Source organism: Silene latifolia, chromosome 7 (genome assembly GCF_048544455.1).
Source record: "Silene latifolia isolate original U9 population chromosome 7, ASM4854445v1, whole genome shotgun sequence".
Taxonomy (NCBI): domain Eukaryota; kingdom Viridiplantae; phylum Streptophyta; class Magnoliopsida; order Caryophyllales; family Caryophyllaceae; genus Silene; species Silene latifolia.
Window position 1 is genome coordinate 64,242,514 of NC_133532.1, and position 16,422 is coordinate 64,258,935.

Sequence of the window (16,422 nt, forward strand, 5' to 3'; positions counted from 1 at the left end):
ATATATATATATATCTTAAAAAACAAATATACAGCTCATTCTTATTTCTACCGACTTCATTTACTTTTCTATTTGCTTGTCTCTTTTTACAACATGCATTTGTAACCCCCTTGTAGTACAGAGTACAATTGATCGTTAAATAAAAAAACTCAGACATATAACATGTTTTCTTCGACAACTACTAAATTTCACCAAATTAAACTTACCGTTTAATAATCATGCCTAGACCTTTGTGCAAAATTAGGGAATGAAATATTATTTTACATGTTATTTTACCATTTTATAAGACAATTGATTGGATAGATAAATTATGGGTTGGAAAAATTTCAATCCATTCACATACAAATGTCACATAAGAGTATACAATATCAATGTAAGTGGGGCACTTGATATTTTTAAACAAATGAGTTACACATTCTTACCGGCCACCGCTTTACATTAGCAACATTGCTTACCTTAATCATCTTTTACAATACAATTAATAACAAACCTACCACTCTATGACTCGAATGAGTCAAATCTCCGCACTTAATTTCTTAATATCTACATTTGTCATCAGTTACCAAATTATTTACGTTCGTACTCAAATATCAAGTGAAGATCTTAGTTTTGTCGGTTTGTCGGGAGGAGAACTGACCCCTATTAATGTCTAAAGCTTATATGAAAACCGAAAATGTATACTATTACTAAATGTCACTCAAGAAGTCAGGATCTTCGGGTTTAAACATCTTAGGCATCTTTAAATCAGTAGATGTATCAATCTTGAGCTTTTGAAAGACACCTCGCTTAGTATTTGCAGCAAATTTAGAGGCTAAAAACGTAGCTCCAAGTGGTTGTTGACTAAGAGCACTACTGTTATCGACTGAGGATGAAGTGCTACTACTACCAACTCCATCTTCTCTATGTTTCAATAATGAATCATCTTCTCTATAATACTCGTCTCCATGCTCATCATCTTGCATCATATAGAAATACTCTTCTTGTCTTGCTAATTCTTCGGCTAACATCTTCTTCTTATGACGCCTCCATGCCGCTTGTATAAAACATGCACCCCATGTTCGCCATTGATGTGAATAGTATCTATAAAAGATCCAAGAGCTTATATCAAAAATATAAAAACGACATATAATGTGAAATACTAAAAGTTTACTTTATAAAAGCATTTCTTACTATGAATTTAGCAATAGAAGTTTCGTGACAAGTTCTCTCAAACTATCTTTCGTCTAACTAAAAGTCATATGGACTTCAAAAAGTGATAAACGACAACAAAAGAAAAATGAGATATCGGTACCTAAAAGAATGTTGAAGCTTTTTACTCTGAAGACGCTTAAATTGAGTAGCAACAAACTTAAGGTCATCGGCTCGAAGCGCAAAAGCTTCAACTTCAGTTATCGCTTTAACAGTTCGAGTAGAAGAAGGCAGATTTAATGTGGAAGTAGGCAAAATAGCCCATGTTAATAATTCTTCGCCACAAAAGTCGCCTTGACGAAGAATAATGGAGTTATAGAAACCAGATCGTCCTCCGTATGTTGTTGAGCTCTCTAATTGTCCTCTTATTATGAACAACATTTCCATAACTGGATCTCCTTCTCTTACTAAATATGTGTCTTTTGTTGTTAATGATGATATTAGTCTCTCGCATATTGCATCTAGTAGTTGATCATCCATTTGTGCAAAGAATGGAACCTATAGGAAATGCGTAATAATTAGGTTTGTGTTTAGATTTATAACGAAAAATTGACAAAATTTAAAAATGTAAAATTAAGTGCTACTGTATGTGTTTAAATTTGCAACGAAAAAAATTGAAAATTTTCGCATCTGTAAACTTACTTGCTATGTGTTTTTTCCCCAAACATTTTTTATTATATGAAAACATTCTTAAAAAAATTATGTGATAATAACTGAATGCTCATGACTAAACAAAATGGTCACAGAAGAAACGCGTCAATTATCGACTAAAATTTTCAACCATTACTTCAACATAGTCGAAAGTTAATTTTTATAACCAATTTATTCGATTTTCGACTCAGCCACAAAATCACTCTAAAAAGACGAGAACATATTAATCTACAACATACTCAGTATTTTATTTATATTTTTACTAGATTAAGCTCAAAATGTGACATCGTAGCGTATGGTATAATAGAATGTAAAGAGAAGTGTAGGTGCTTACTCGACGAACAAGGCCTAAACATAAATGCTTTTGAATTTCACGTCGAGTATCTAAAGGTAGAGATTGTAGAATAGATTCTTCATCAACTCCTCTCGTAGCTAGCCACTTATATTGTTCAAATCGTCGTATACGCTCTCGAAGTTCTTCTGGAAGTTGTCGATGTTGCATCCACTCCTCTGTATCTCTTCTTTTTATCCTCCATTCCTCAATTCTCACCATTATGGATTGAAGATAATTCTACAAACAGTGCCCGAACCAAGACTCGCGGTTAGAGGCCTGAACATAGTCGATAATTCTATGCTCACGGATATTAATGGTGACAATGGTTTCATTTAGCACAATAAAACTTCAAACGTTGTCAAATTTGTGTATTCATACTTTTTGGTTTGAGGAAGCCTAAATGGCGATTTAAACACATAACATGCATACAATTCTTTAAGAGTTTGATGTTTTGACTTTTGTGACGAAAGATTATTATCAAGAGAGAATGGTGCATTGATTATATGTATGAATCATACTAATTTAAACCCCGTGCAACACATGCATGGTATCATTGGTATGTAAAGTTTTTTATTTTTAATATATTGCTTATATAGAATTGGTACCTCATTAATTATTTGCATATTTCATCATTGTATTCTAGTTTGAGAAAAACTAATTTTGAACTAATAATTAATCAAGAGTTAATCGCTAAAATGTGTTTTAATGAAAATAATTTTTATATGACAAAGCCAATTATTTCAATTTATAAATTTTCTCAACTTTTTGTTACGAAAGTAATAATAGCAATTTATAGTTTTGTTTTATACCGAGTATGAGTCAAATAGTTCTCTAATAATATCATCAATAAAAAATTTAGCTATTTATAGTTTATCAATTTTCTTTTATTTTAATTAGAAAATTATAGTTTAGAGTTTAATGAAAAATAATATAATTTGATGAAAAAATTAACTTTAATAAAATAAATAATAGTTTGATGAAATAAATAATACTTTAATGAAATAAATTATCATTTCAGTTAATACTTAATAGTCTTTCTTATTTAGAAAAATGCAATTTAGTGCGAAATTTTTTTGGAACTATTATTCTCTTAGTATATAGAGGATTATTCAATACAAAGGTGAAAAATGTCAATTACGTATAGAAATAATACCTGCACTTGACCGATCAAATGTGAAAACAAGAATAGACCCATCACACAGATAAAGCTACTAAATAATGTCTCTTCAATGTTGGTACTAGCATCTATACTTTGTCCATAAGAGCTGCAACATCAAGAAATCAATTAGGTACTCTTTTTGTCTCAATCATTTGTTTAGTATATAAACCTTTTATATATTTTTTTGTGAAGGTATTTTAATCAAAAGTTAATAAATAATGTAGTTTATTTTTACAGTACGTATTTTACTCATTATAGTACTTTATTAGCAATACGTTCCATTTGATACCCTTGACTAAAAGAGAATAACAAACTTAATTATCTCACCTTCTAAGCGTTCAGCCTTTCAAACAATTAACTTGCTTCAATTAAAAATGAAAATTTGAGTGAATGTATAAAAGTATTTGATTTTTTATTTGCATATTAGTAAACAAATTGATGTTTTTTTATATCATTCAGTACTAATTTGTTTATTTTAGTATAGTTTTTAGGGTTATTAGGATTAGATGGTGATGGCTGGTGTTTGTTAGCGGCGAATCTGGTGAACCGGCGGATGGATGGAAGGGTAGCGCACGAAGGTGTGGGTGTGGAAGAGAGCGATGTGGTCGCTGGTGTAGGTGGTGGAAGACTGTAAGGTAGTGTTCAGTGGTGGAGAGGATGGTTGTGGTCGACGATAAATGAGTGGTCAGTGACGCGATAGTTTTTGCAGCGGTTGGTGGCCGAAGGTGCTGAAGGTTGGGGTGGTGGGTTTATTTAGGGGGTGGTGGTAGACTGGTAGGGGAGGGATAGGGTGGTTATTAGTTGCACTGTATCATTATATTTTTTTTCTTCTTCAACGTAGTATATTATAGAGTAGAGCACAGCACATGATGTTTATGATGTTTTCTTAGTTAATCTGCGATAGTGAAATAAGAGGGGCATTTTTGTAAAAATGTATACTATATATAGTAAAATGTGTATTACGAATGAAGGGAGATTAGTTATACACTGCAAACATAATATTCAAACAACTATCATTTTTTTTTGACGATATAAGATCGACTGATCTTTACCTATAACTCTTGGAGTCTTATATTACAACTCATTTCCAAAATTTCTGACTACGCTACTCCCATCAAGACGGGTGACCAGAATTATTTCAAAATTTTCTTCTTTTCTTGAAATAACACGTGACATGTTATTTCTTGTTATTACAAGCGACTAGTTAATATAAATAATATTTTAATAAAAGAATACATAATATTTAATGCCAAAAAAGGGTGATTTACCTCAAACTCTTCAATCCCCACCAAAGACAGTAGAAATAAGTTTGCATGAAGCCAGCAGAAGCGACACCATCAGTGAAAGCATCAGCAAACATTCCAAAGTCAAATTGAGCACCTTTGTGTCGAGGATTGCAATTGGCTCTTACACTTGATCCTTTTAACCATTTTTCACGTGCTAAGTTTTTTTTAGTTCTCTCATCAAAAAATGATAGATTACATGGATATTTGGATCTTTCTCCTAAACATTCTATTGTCCAACATGTATGTTGTCTTTGAAGTGCCCACAAATACCATATACCTCCTATTACCTGTTTTTCAAATCAAGGTAATATTTTAATCAGTCGCGGAGTTATAATTTACAAATCGTCATAATAGTATAAAGTAATTTGTAGTGTAAGAGTTTAATGGGATAGAATGTGAATCATTGTAATATTGGACAACATATTTTCTACAATCCTATATGGACCCATTTACGATAAATATTTTTAACTATATCTCGCTTTCATAATTCATTTTTAGCATTTAAAAAGAAAAAAATTAATGGGAGTAATCTCAAGTTCAGGTCATCTATTCTTTTTAATCCCCGGTTCGTTTGCGTTTGTCCAAAATAATCTCAAGCAAGTTATTATTTTCTTAATCGTTCCATTTCAGAACTTGATTTATATTTTCTTAAATTGTGGATTAACAAAGTATTTTCTAACGTAGTTGTAATGGTAATGTTTTGATTATTTCGGACAAACCCATATTTGAGACTAAAAAATCAAAGATGACTCGAATTATACCCCTTAAATTTTCCATAGAAAAACAGTATTGTCTGTTACTAGTATACTATATAGTAAATAATTGATTCGCTATTAGAATACGAAAAGGGATAAACTTACATGACCAGCTAATATAAACAAGAGCATGTTATAAACTGCACCCGACCAAGCATTTCGTGCTGCAATTCCAGTAGAATTAATAATCTTACGGTTTAATGGTATCATCACAAACAACCGAGGGATAAATTGAACTAGCACCATTAGTGCCACTGTATGGTTTGTATGCGCCGTTGAAAAGGTCTTGAGAGCTGGCACAACAAACCATATCATTATCTGCATTTAATACAAGTTATAATTAATAATTTTGTTTTGATTAATGGCCATCACATTACATGGATGAAAACCACATAATTAATAATTTGAGTTTTTACGTGAAAAATAAATAAATTAATTCTTGTCGAAGTAGTAATATTTGAGAAAAACAAAAATATATCGAACAATCACCAAATTTTTGTCGTCAAAGCATAAGTCGTCCAAATGAGTTAATTTGAGTTTTTTGTCTATCTTAAAATAAACTGACATCATAGTTTTATACACGGATTGTTGTGATTACAATTCCTCATGTGATGATTTTGTAGTTACGAAATTGTATTTATGGTGATACGACCTAAATCAAGATGCAACGACTTATTTTTAGATCGATCAAGATAGTAACCGAATGATTTATCATCACCATGCAATTAAAATGGGCATAATTGAAAGATTATTTACCTGAGGTAAAGGAAGCATTGCAGCAACATCAATAGCAAAAGTAGACTTTAAATATCGTATAGCAATTGCCCTAGAATCTGTTACAAGCTCTTTACGTCCAAAAACTTTAGAATTATGTGAAATAAATGCAGTTCTAAATTTCAAAAATATATGCATGAGATAAAGACAATCTGCAATTGTTCTAAAGAAGGTAATTGTAATTGATAATTCTATGTTACTTTTAACACAAGCTTCGCCACATGAATAAGGAACAAAAAAATAAAGAGGGTCAAGAAAAAGGGTAATTAAACATGTAATGAAAAAAAGATTATTCCATTTAACGATTAATTCACTACGTGGGTTATGAATTTGTGTCCACCATCTAGGTTTAGACTCTCTTCGTTTATTGCGAAGAACATATAATGATGATGGAAAATGAGGGAATTTTGAAGATGTTGCATAAAAATTAATGTTATGCATTTGTATGGTTTTAATTTTTGGGTTGAATAATTATGAAATAATTGATATTTGTTTGATTTCGTGAGTACTTGATGTTAGATGCATATGGTTGTTGTCACAGAGATTTTAGGTGATTGAAGGAAGAAGTTGAGGCTTTTTGAGGTGTTTAATGAGATCCACTCGAGTTTGTAAATTGTTTATTTTGAAAATTATCATGAAAGATGTAAAATGTGAGAGGAGTAGAAGGGTAAATTTTTTTTTTTTTTTTTTTTTGGAAAAGTAGAAAAAAATAAAAGAAAAATTATTTATATCTACTTCTTAAAAGAAATGCAGTTTTAAGATGACATATGATAAGAGTCGTAAAGGTGCATGTTACATAAACTAACAATCAAAGGTCGATATTGTGAAACTAAAGCACAATGGTTCGGGTCAGACTCATAAGTAGGAGATAAAGTCTACCTGCAAAGTTTAAGGGGGCTACATCTTAAAACCAATTGTTTTTGTGATAGAAGTAACCCCTTCGTTATAAGATAATAAACTCTCTTCTCCATGATCAATGTTGAACACTCATACGTGACATTTAGCAAAGCGTCTTGCTTTGTTTGCTAATCCCGTCACAGTCAAGACTCTCACAAAAAGGAGAGGGAGGTGGCAAGCACCCCATGTGCTTCTCACTTACCTCTCAATGGATATTTTGTGAGAGGAAACAGTATCCGTCACAAGCTTGTGACGGATATCGCCGTCTTCAATGAATTTTTGTGGACATTTAGATGGGGCTAAAGCTTACTTTGAATAGATTTGTCCTAAAATCAAGTAGTTATGACGACGCGGTGATTAAATAGTCACATACTCTTCATAAAAAAAAAAAAAAAAAAAAAAAAAAAAAAAAAACTAATGAAACAGTCCTAAAAATGTACTTTTTTTTCGTCCGAATCATTTAATTATTTATATTTTCCGTGAGACATTTTAATTACGGAATTACCTTTTTACATACGAACTTTATCTTTTACATACACTTTTTGATTAACTTTCCCCATCATACCTTTTTGCTAAACCCGAACAAATTAACTCTTACAATGAAGCGTTATTCTCCGATTAATTGCGCAGTGGACGGTGATGCTAATGCGAGTTTTATTTGATTAATCAATCTTATCCCTAAAGTATTCAATTAACCGAATAAATTATTAAAATGTTCACTACCGAATTAATATCACCCAACCATAAAAAATAACTCCACAAAGCAACACAAATATGCAGCATAATTCTCAATATTTGGTTATGGTCCTTTTTGTCACAGTCGCACATTAATCAATGATAATCATTCACCAAAGCAATGAAGTTAGCACTCTTTAGAATTTCAGTGATTTTTAACCGCATTGTCAGAAATGGTGACCTACCTATTGTCATACTTGGCATGTGGCTACATTTGGGTTAAGTTGGTTGCACCACCTTGGCCGGCGCAATGGGAGGCCGGGACAGAGGATGCTAAACTAGGGAGTGTATGTCGAGGGTGGAGTAGGCCGGTGGATGGGAAGGGAGGGGCGTGGATAATTGGTTTTAAGTGGGAAAATGAGAAAAGAATGACGTGTGAAATTGTAAAAATTGTATTAGGAAGAGTACAATGCTTATGTAAACAAATAATTAGACAGATTTACTTAAAAACTGAAAAATGGTTGATAAAGCCTTCTTCTTCGAAAAGCTGACGACCTAGGAGGGTTTATTCAAATGCAAAATGTTAATCACAAAGAAAAATTTGCAAGAAAATACTTGCAAACATTGTCCAAGCACTGCTCTCAAGTCTTATGCTATCGATAGTTATTGATATTTACCGAGGAATTTCAAGAGGTATCTGCAATCACAGCAGCCAAACTTCAACAGAATATGAATTATGTGTTCACTCTGCGAAGCATGAATTTGTACATGGGTTGCATTTCACATGAATTATGTGTTCACTATGACTGCATCCAACCTCGAGAGCATCTTTGCATCTGGTCAAGCTACAGTGTTCTACTAAAGTCTCCTATTATGTCTAAGCATCAGTTAAAACAAACTTGTACATGAGCATCCCGTAGACAGTAGTCGTCTAAACTTGTATTCTGCGGATGTCTTAGAGCTCGTCTTTTGGTGGCAAATCAAAACAGTGTTCATCCCAATAGTATGGAAACTTCAATTTGGCTGCTGTATGAGGCATATGCCAGTCTTCATATATGAATCTAAAACGCAAAAGAAAACATATACGTCAAAGCTCCGCTTATATAACTGGATCTGACACACTCGAGCTGATGAAATAACTTCAAATCTTAAATATAAGGACATACATTTAAAAACAATACTCATTGCATGTATAAACTTAGTATCAATCAAGTATAAACACACAACATATAGGTCCCATGTCGTTAAATCTCTTCAATCGTGACCTGATTCTAGATCAAGTTTCAAACCGAGGTTTAGTAACATGTTAATGTCCCTTTGACCTCATTGCCAGTCGTAATTGATGCTTGTTGAGTTCAACTAATCTGTTACTCCTATAAGATGCCAACAATTACACTGTTTTTATATAGATAATGCATGAGAATATATCACACAGAGCGTAGGCCACCAACTCTCATGGAATAAACTGTGAAGACATGATATTTTCTTCGAATAACTTGACTCTCATCAGCGGTTAGCTCGATAAAACATTATGTTCTGAATTTGATCGAATATTTCCGTGAAGTTTAACGAAGGATACGATTGTCGCTACACGGTAGCATCACGTATATCAAACTAATAATTAGAAATTCAGAATAGCAGAGAAAATAAGACGGTACATTTTTACGGGAGGACGAGATATAATAACCAGCATTTGCAGATCTTCAGCATCATCACTGTTCCAGACCTGAGCACCAAACAACAATCCAGTTATCTGTTCTAGGATTCTTAGCTGTTGTCATCAGACAAACAACAACAACAACAACAACATCAGAGCCTTAATCCCAAAATGATTTGGGGTCGGCTGACATGAATCATCCTTTCGCACCGTCCATGGATGCACGCACGCCTCAAAATGCGAATAAAAAGGGAAGATAAAAAACAAAAGGGAGAACGAAAATGTAATGGAAAGTCAAGGTGAACTTAGGGGTTTTAAAATCGAATTCCGTCTTTCTTTTATAAAAACTTAAAATTTAAATCGAGAGAAAAGATTAAAACGATTTTTAAAAACCGAAATAGAGTTAAGGATCCGGAATGAACCAGGTAAAATCTATAAGAAAGTGGTTGTTGAAAAAGTGTGTAATAAAGGGGAGAAAAATAAATAAATTAATTTCTTTAAATTAAATAAATAAATAAAAGCACTAAATCTGTCAAAAACATCAAATACTAAAAATCCACATGTATCCTTTCCTCCATTGTGCCCTCTCCGTCACCATACTCTCCTCAAGCCCCGAACTCTCATATCATGCTCTATCACTCTCAACCATGTCTGTCTCGGTCTTCCTCGACCTCTAGGGACCTTTTTCTGTTTTCTCCAAGTCTCCGACCTCCTGGCCCAGGTGCGTCCATAGGTCTCCTTCTCACATGGCCAAACCATCTTAGTCGGTTTTCCATCATCTTGTCCTCTATTGGCGCCACTTTAACCTTTTCCCTAATCACCTCATTCCTTAACCGATCTTTCCTTGTATGTCCGCACATCCACCTCAACATGCGCATCTCCGCCACACTCATTTTTTGAATGTGACAATGTTTCACGGCCCAACACTCGGAGCGTAAAGTAGGGGCGAGCCTAATTGCCGTGCGATAAAATTTTCCCTTTAATCTTTGGGGCATATCTTTATCGCATAGAAACCTTGAAGCACTCTTCCATTTCAACCATCCCGCTTTAATTCTGTGAGCCACATCTCCGTCTAACTCCCCATCTTTTTGAATAATAGATCCTAGATATCTGAAGAAATCCGAACCCTCAACAACATTCCCATCGAAAATAATACTCCCCGCCTCTGTCGATCTCAACCCCGCCACCTTAGTGAACCGACACCTCAAATACTCGGTCTTACTCTGCTCGGCTGAACCCACGAGTCTCTAAAGTCCGCCTCCACAATTCCAACTTTCTCTCCACCCCTTCTTTTGTCTCATCAATCAACACAATATCGTCACAAACATCATACACCAAGGGATGTCGTCCCGAATATCCTTGTCAACTCATCCATAACTATAGCAAAGAGAAAAGGACTAAGTGCGGAACCTTGATGCACCCCAATGGTAATAGGAAATTCTTCCGTTCTCCCAACATTAGTGCGAACACTTGCACTAGCCCCTCATACATGTCCTTTATGAGGTCAATATATTTTCGCGACACACCCTTTCTCGCCAAAGCCCACCAAAGTACTTCTCTTGGTACCCTATCATATGCCTTTTCCAAGTCAATAAAAACCATATGCAAATCCTTCTTCTTGTCCCGATGGTATTCCATCAATTGTCTCATGATAAAAATCGCATCCATAGTCGATCTCCCGGGCATAAATCCAAATTGGTTTTCCGAGATGTCTACATATCTCCTAAGCCTTTGCTCGATTACCCGCTCCCATAACTTCATTGTATGACTCATAAGTTTAATTCCCCGATAATTGGAACACTCTTGGACATCACCTTTGTTCTTGTACAAAGGAACAAGAGTGCTTTTCCTCCAAGCCGATGGCATCTTGTTGCTCCTCCAAATCTTGTTGAAGAGCATGGTTACCCATTCAATCCCTCTCTCCCCGAAGCACCTCCAAACTTCTATGGGTATACCATCCGGTCCTGCTTTCTTTGACCCCATCTTCCTTAACGCCTTTCTAACTTCACTCTTTTGTATTCTACGCACAAATTCCCGGTTAACCATGCTTGGTGTTACCTCTACATCCCCAAAACCTTGTTCCCGATGTCCATTGAATAAATTATCAAAGTAAGAACTCCATCTAGCCTTTATCTCGTTATCCCGAACCTTAACCTTGTCGTCCATATCTTTCACACACCTAACTCTCCCAATATCTCTCGTCTTTCGGTCTCTTATGCGAGCCAGTTTATAGATATCCTTCTCTCCTTCTCTCGTGTCCAACCTGGCATACACTTCTTGGTTAACTTTTGCCCTCGCATCCCGTACGGCCTTTTTAGCGGCTCGTCTAGCTTCCTTGTACTTTTCAAAGTTCTCATCACTCATGCATTTCCCCAAAACCTTATAGCATTCACGTTTAGTCTTTATCGCTTGTCTCACCACATCGTTCCACCAAGATGTGTCCTTACTTGATGGTCTATTCCTTTAGATTCCCCTAATACCTCCTCGCCAACTCCTTTACAACATGCTCCAATTTATCCCACGTTGCATCAATATCTTTCTCCTCACAATCCGACCAAATATCGCTACTTCCAACCTTATCCAAAAACGCTTGTTGGTTTCCCCCCTTGTAGCTTCCACCACTTGATCCGTGCCTCACCGATTATCTTTCTCTTCCTCAAGTCTCTCTTACCTTGAAAATCAAGAACCACTAGTCTATGTTGTGTTGCGGCACTTTCCCCGGGTATGACCTTGCAATCGGTGTACTCTTTCCTCCACACATTCCTTACCAAAATGAAGTCAATTTGACTAGCATTACCTCCACTTCTATAAGTCACCAAATGAGAATGTCTTTTCTCGAACCAAGTGTTCATTATACCCAAGTCATATGCCAAAGCAAAATCCAATATGTCACTTCCTGCTTCATTTCTCTCCCCGAACCCAAAACCCCCATGAATGTTCTCAAAGCCAACTCGACTAGTACCCACATGCCCATTGAGGTCACCACCAATGATCAATTTCTCTCCAATAGGGACACGTTCTACCACCTCTTCCAAATCTTCCCGGAAGGCTCGTTAAAAGAAGCATCCAAACCTACTTGGGGTGCGTAAGCACTTATAACCGTCACCACCTCATCCCCGACTACAAGCTTAATACTCATAATCCTATCACTCTTTCTCGATACCTCTACCACATCATCAATGTAATCTTTATCAATGACAATACCCACTCCAGGCATAAAATATTTTACTGAAGGAAGGTTCTTATAATTGATTCTTGCAGTTTCACGCAAATGCTTGGTGAAGACATAGTGCAGTGCTTAAAGTGTAGGAGTCGCTAAAAATAGGAAACCTACATAATTTGATTTCAAGAATGATCACAGGACTAAGTAAACTGGACTTTACAATTTTTCTGTTTTTAACTAAAGTTATCATGGGCAAGGGGAAGGCAAATAATGGCGCCCAATTTATAACAATTTCTGCTATGAAGTAATCACAAAAGAGCTAGGAAAGGACAAATAACAATAAGGTTGGTTTCAATCAATGAAAATCCCGAGAAAGCAGCCGATAAAGGCAATGGCATGCCAACTTTATCCAAACAAATATGTATTTCTGTCACCTTCCTTCCATACGGATCATGCAGTTCTTCCACGATTTTGGGTCTTTTTCTTCTCCTCCTCTACTACAAACTAAAAGATGTTTCTCTCTTATTTTAGGCCAATATCTTAATGTTTACTTCATACTATCCATATTAGTTATTGAATATACCATTGTTCAACTGGAAAGGATGAGAGCCGACAAAAAAAGTACAGATAGCTCCAAGCCTCCAATTGTATTATCAACAGGGGATGCCAATGAAAACCACGGTCGGCAGCCATAGTCCTAATGCATAACGAGGCTAAGTAGCTCAACCAAACATAATCTAGACAATGTATCGCCCATAATATAGCTAGATATTCCTATCAAGTATCACCACCAAAAAGTGACCCATTGCCCATTGGTCATTTTCTCCCCTCTCAAGTCTCAAGTCTCACCCAGAGAGCTATTGAACATTCTGAAATGCTGGTAAGGGAAACTCAATAAGTAGGTTGTCCTTGTTAATGAAAGCTGTCCAACAGATGTCATATTGCGTCATGGGCCTAAATAGGTTAGTAAGATTTGTTAATCTCTACTTTTTGAAAACATTGTCTCTCGGCTAACATATCCACAATAAGTAACTTGCTCTTACCTGACATACACTCATCACAGACTCGGCAGTCTATATTTTATTGGATTTTGCTATACTGTAGCCCTATATTCAAATTCTACCATATTCCTTCCATTTTTCATAATCATCTAATATACCCTTAAACTCAGTGAATAGTTCCTTAATTAACACAAGTACCCTAATTCAGATTTTCTAATGGTAGAATTTTCTCGTGAAAAGATAACTATGGTTTTTCAGAGCTTTATATGGAGTTCAAGGGCATATTAGATGATTTTGAAGAATGGAGGGTATATGATAGAATTTGGAAAGGCACAAGAGTACAACATAGAAAATCCATATTTTATTTATGTTCCATTCTCACTGTATAGGTATTAACCTATTATAATGTACTGCAAATCAACAATTCCATAAAACATATCGAACTTCCAATGTCCATAAAGTAATGGAAATCGGTATCAACAGTTCAGATCAAAATTTACCTGATGGGCATCATTAACAGGGACAATAAAAGTGCTGTTTGAGAAAATTGGAAATGCCTGAGGATTTCCTGGATATTTCCCATGTGAAGCTGGTGCAAGATAAAGTGTACCACTACCCTTCAGTACAATAAAAACTTCTTCACATGAGTGCCTATGAATCGGCGTGCGTGATCCTGGAGCAAAGGTTTGAAGCCACACCTCCACCTGCGAGGGTGATTTGTATGAGCCACAATGAAGCCTTAAAATTCACCATATGTTGTGGGATTCATGAATCACCCCAATGCCATGATAATGGCAGGTTAATGTAATTACACACGGTATATGCAATAAGTATATAAATTTTTGTTGAATCAGGATAAAAAAAACACTAAGTGCACTGTCATACTTATTTCTAGTAGTCATCAACATGAAAAATATTTCCAAATACGCTCAGGAATCATACAGCGTACGAGTTTTACCTAAATCAGAGGTATCACAACAAAGTTATGCTCCAAGACAACATAGATACACTTAACACACTGGATATTAATTCAAGGATTGTACTCTGAACTAATATTAAAGTCCAGTGTAGCTGATAATTCCTAGGGTGGCTAATTTTGTAACATAAGATATACAAGGACTACCACAAGTGCTGATAATTGAGAACCACACACAGAACTCATAATAAGAAAATGGTGTTGTATCCAATACTCAGTTTCTGTTACAAGGAGGTCAAGCAGCCTTCAATACCACTTCAAAAGTGTGAATGTTTTCAGTTACCAAAACTCGTGCTATCAAATATCCAAAGACCATCTAAACTATGCTACTTTGACACTTCACTTCTCATCTGTATTATGTGTCCGACACTCAGACATCCTGACATAACATGATGCATCACTTTGACCCTTTATTTTAGCAAAATAGTTGTCCTTGACACTTGCATCTCAGTTAGAGTACCATAGGAACATAGCATTTAATTTTGAAAAAAAAAAAAATGTTTTTTGAACCACAGTAGCAGATAGCCAATTCACTTTCACACTGATATCTAACAAAGAAGTCTGTTTCCAAACAGCAACTGCAGGAAGTAAAACAATCAGCCTGTCAGATTGATTCAATATCACCTTATAGCCTTCTAGGTGTAGCAAAAACAAGAAAAAACATTTAATGAAACTCATGAACGTGATAGCTTAATAAGCGAAACAACACCCAAAAAATCCTGACATGCGAAATCATACATGAATGGAAATTGCAGGCTATAACCACATTTCCTACCTCTTTCAGTCCATGCATTAGAGAGCCAGCCAGAGTGGTATGAGAAAGGCCAGGCCTACCATAGTTACTCTGTGAAAGCTCACTTACATTCCTTACAAGTGGAAACCCTGCAATTACCCCAAACAAAATCCCACCTTAGTTTCCAAAAAAATATACCCACAAATCATGCACTGAAACCAAAAACCGTCAGAAAAATCTCAATCTTGATTCGAGACCTACTCATCTGCAATGGGTCATGTAAATAAATAAATAAAATTGCCAAAGTAAACCCCTTAGTGCTAGCAACACAGAGATAAGGCCGCACACTCGACCCCTTGGCCCTTACCCCGGAAATGGCAAGAACCCTTAGGGCACTTAATTCAGGTGGCGATCGTTAAAGTTTGACAAATTATCAAAATACAGAAGCACAATTTCAAATTTTTACGGTACGAAAATGGGCCAATTCTAAAAAAGAAACAACCCCAACTCATTAAACTTCACCACAATTTTGATGAACCGATAAAACTATATACACTCTCCGCCTCAATCATTTGTTTTACCTTTGATTAAAATACCCCTCACAAAGAACATATAAAAGTTAAACAAATGATCGGGACGGAGGGAGTATATATATATATTCCATTATTATGAAGCTATCATGACTAAAATGATCAAGTTTCAGAAATAAAGATGTAAATGAGAGAAAACAGAAGGGTGTTATACTGTAATGCTGAAATCATCCAAAGAAAACAAAGTCCCAAGTATAATAATAAAAAACCCAGATAAACTGAAGAATAAGAATTGGAAAGAAAAGATACCATTGATAGAGCATCTAGAAGCAAGTGTGGTATGCGAAAGGGAGAGGCAGAGAAGTAGCAGAAAGAGAAGTGGGTATTCACTCAAATCCCGCATTTGTGTTGGATCTCTATATTAATCTCTCTCAATGAATGAATATATTGGTCAGTAATATCGGTGTGGAACAATAACTAGAGCAGCAATGCAACAATAGCAGCATCCCACAATCCCAAATAGAGGTTATCGTTTGCGGGCTTAGACGGACATAGTCGGGCTTATTTTTAGAACAGTTAGTCTTGTTGAAGACGGGTCGGAGCAAGTGACGGTAATATCACTCATAAAACGAATAGGGAGGAC

General features: G+C 35.4%; 2 protein-coding genes across 2 annotated transcripts; both read right to left on the reverse strand.

The window, feature by feature from the left end:
• Positions 1 to 392: 392 nt before the first annotated feature.
• On the reverse strand, positions 393 to 6,667 carry LOC141591122 (putative cyclic nucleotide-gated ion channel 16). Its single transcript, XM_074411541.1, has 7 exons — positions 6,130 to 6,667; positions 5,479 to 5,691; positions 4,601 to 4,905; positions 3,327 to 3,438; positions 2,174 to 2,410; positions 1,292 to 1,686; positions 393 to 1,080 (listed from the first exon to the last, which is right to left on the reverse strand). The coding sequence occupies exons 1-7, from the start codon at positions 6,586 to 6,588 to the stop codon at positions 687 to 689; spliced, it is 2,115 nt and encodes a 704-aa protein (XP_074267642.1). The 5' UTR covers positions 6,589 to 6,667; the 3' UTR covers positions 393 to 686.
• Positions 6,668 to 8,409: 1,742 nt separating this feature from the next.
• LOC141592259 (auxin-binding protein T85) lies at positions 8,410 to 16,352 on the reverse strand. The gene is made up of 5 exons (XM_074412864.1): positions 16,089 to 16,352; positions 15,292 to 15,398; positions 14,041 to 14,244; positions 9,378 to 9,445; positions 8,410 to 8,780 (listed from the first exon to the last, which is right to left on the reverse strand). Exons 1-5 carry the CDS (start codon positions 16,180 to 16,182, stop codon positions 8,675 to 8,677), a joined length of 579 nt encoding a protein of 192 aa, XP_074268965.1. The 5' UTR covers positions 16,183 to 16,352; the 3' UTR covers positions 8,410 to 8,674.
• Positions 16,353 to 16,422: the final 70 nt, after the last annotated feature.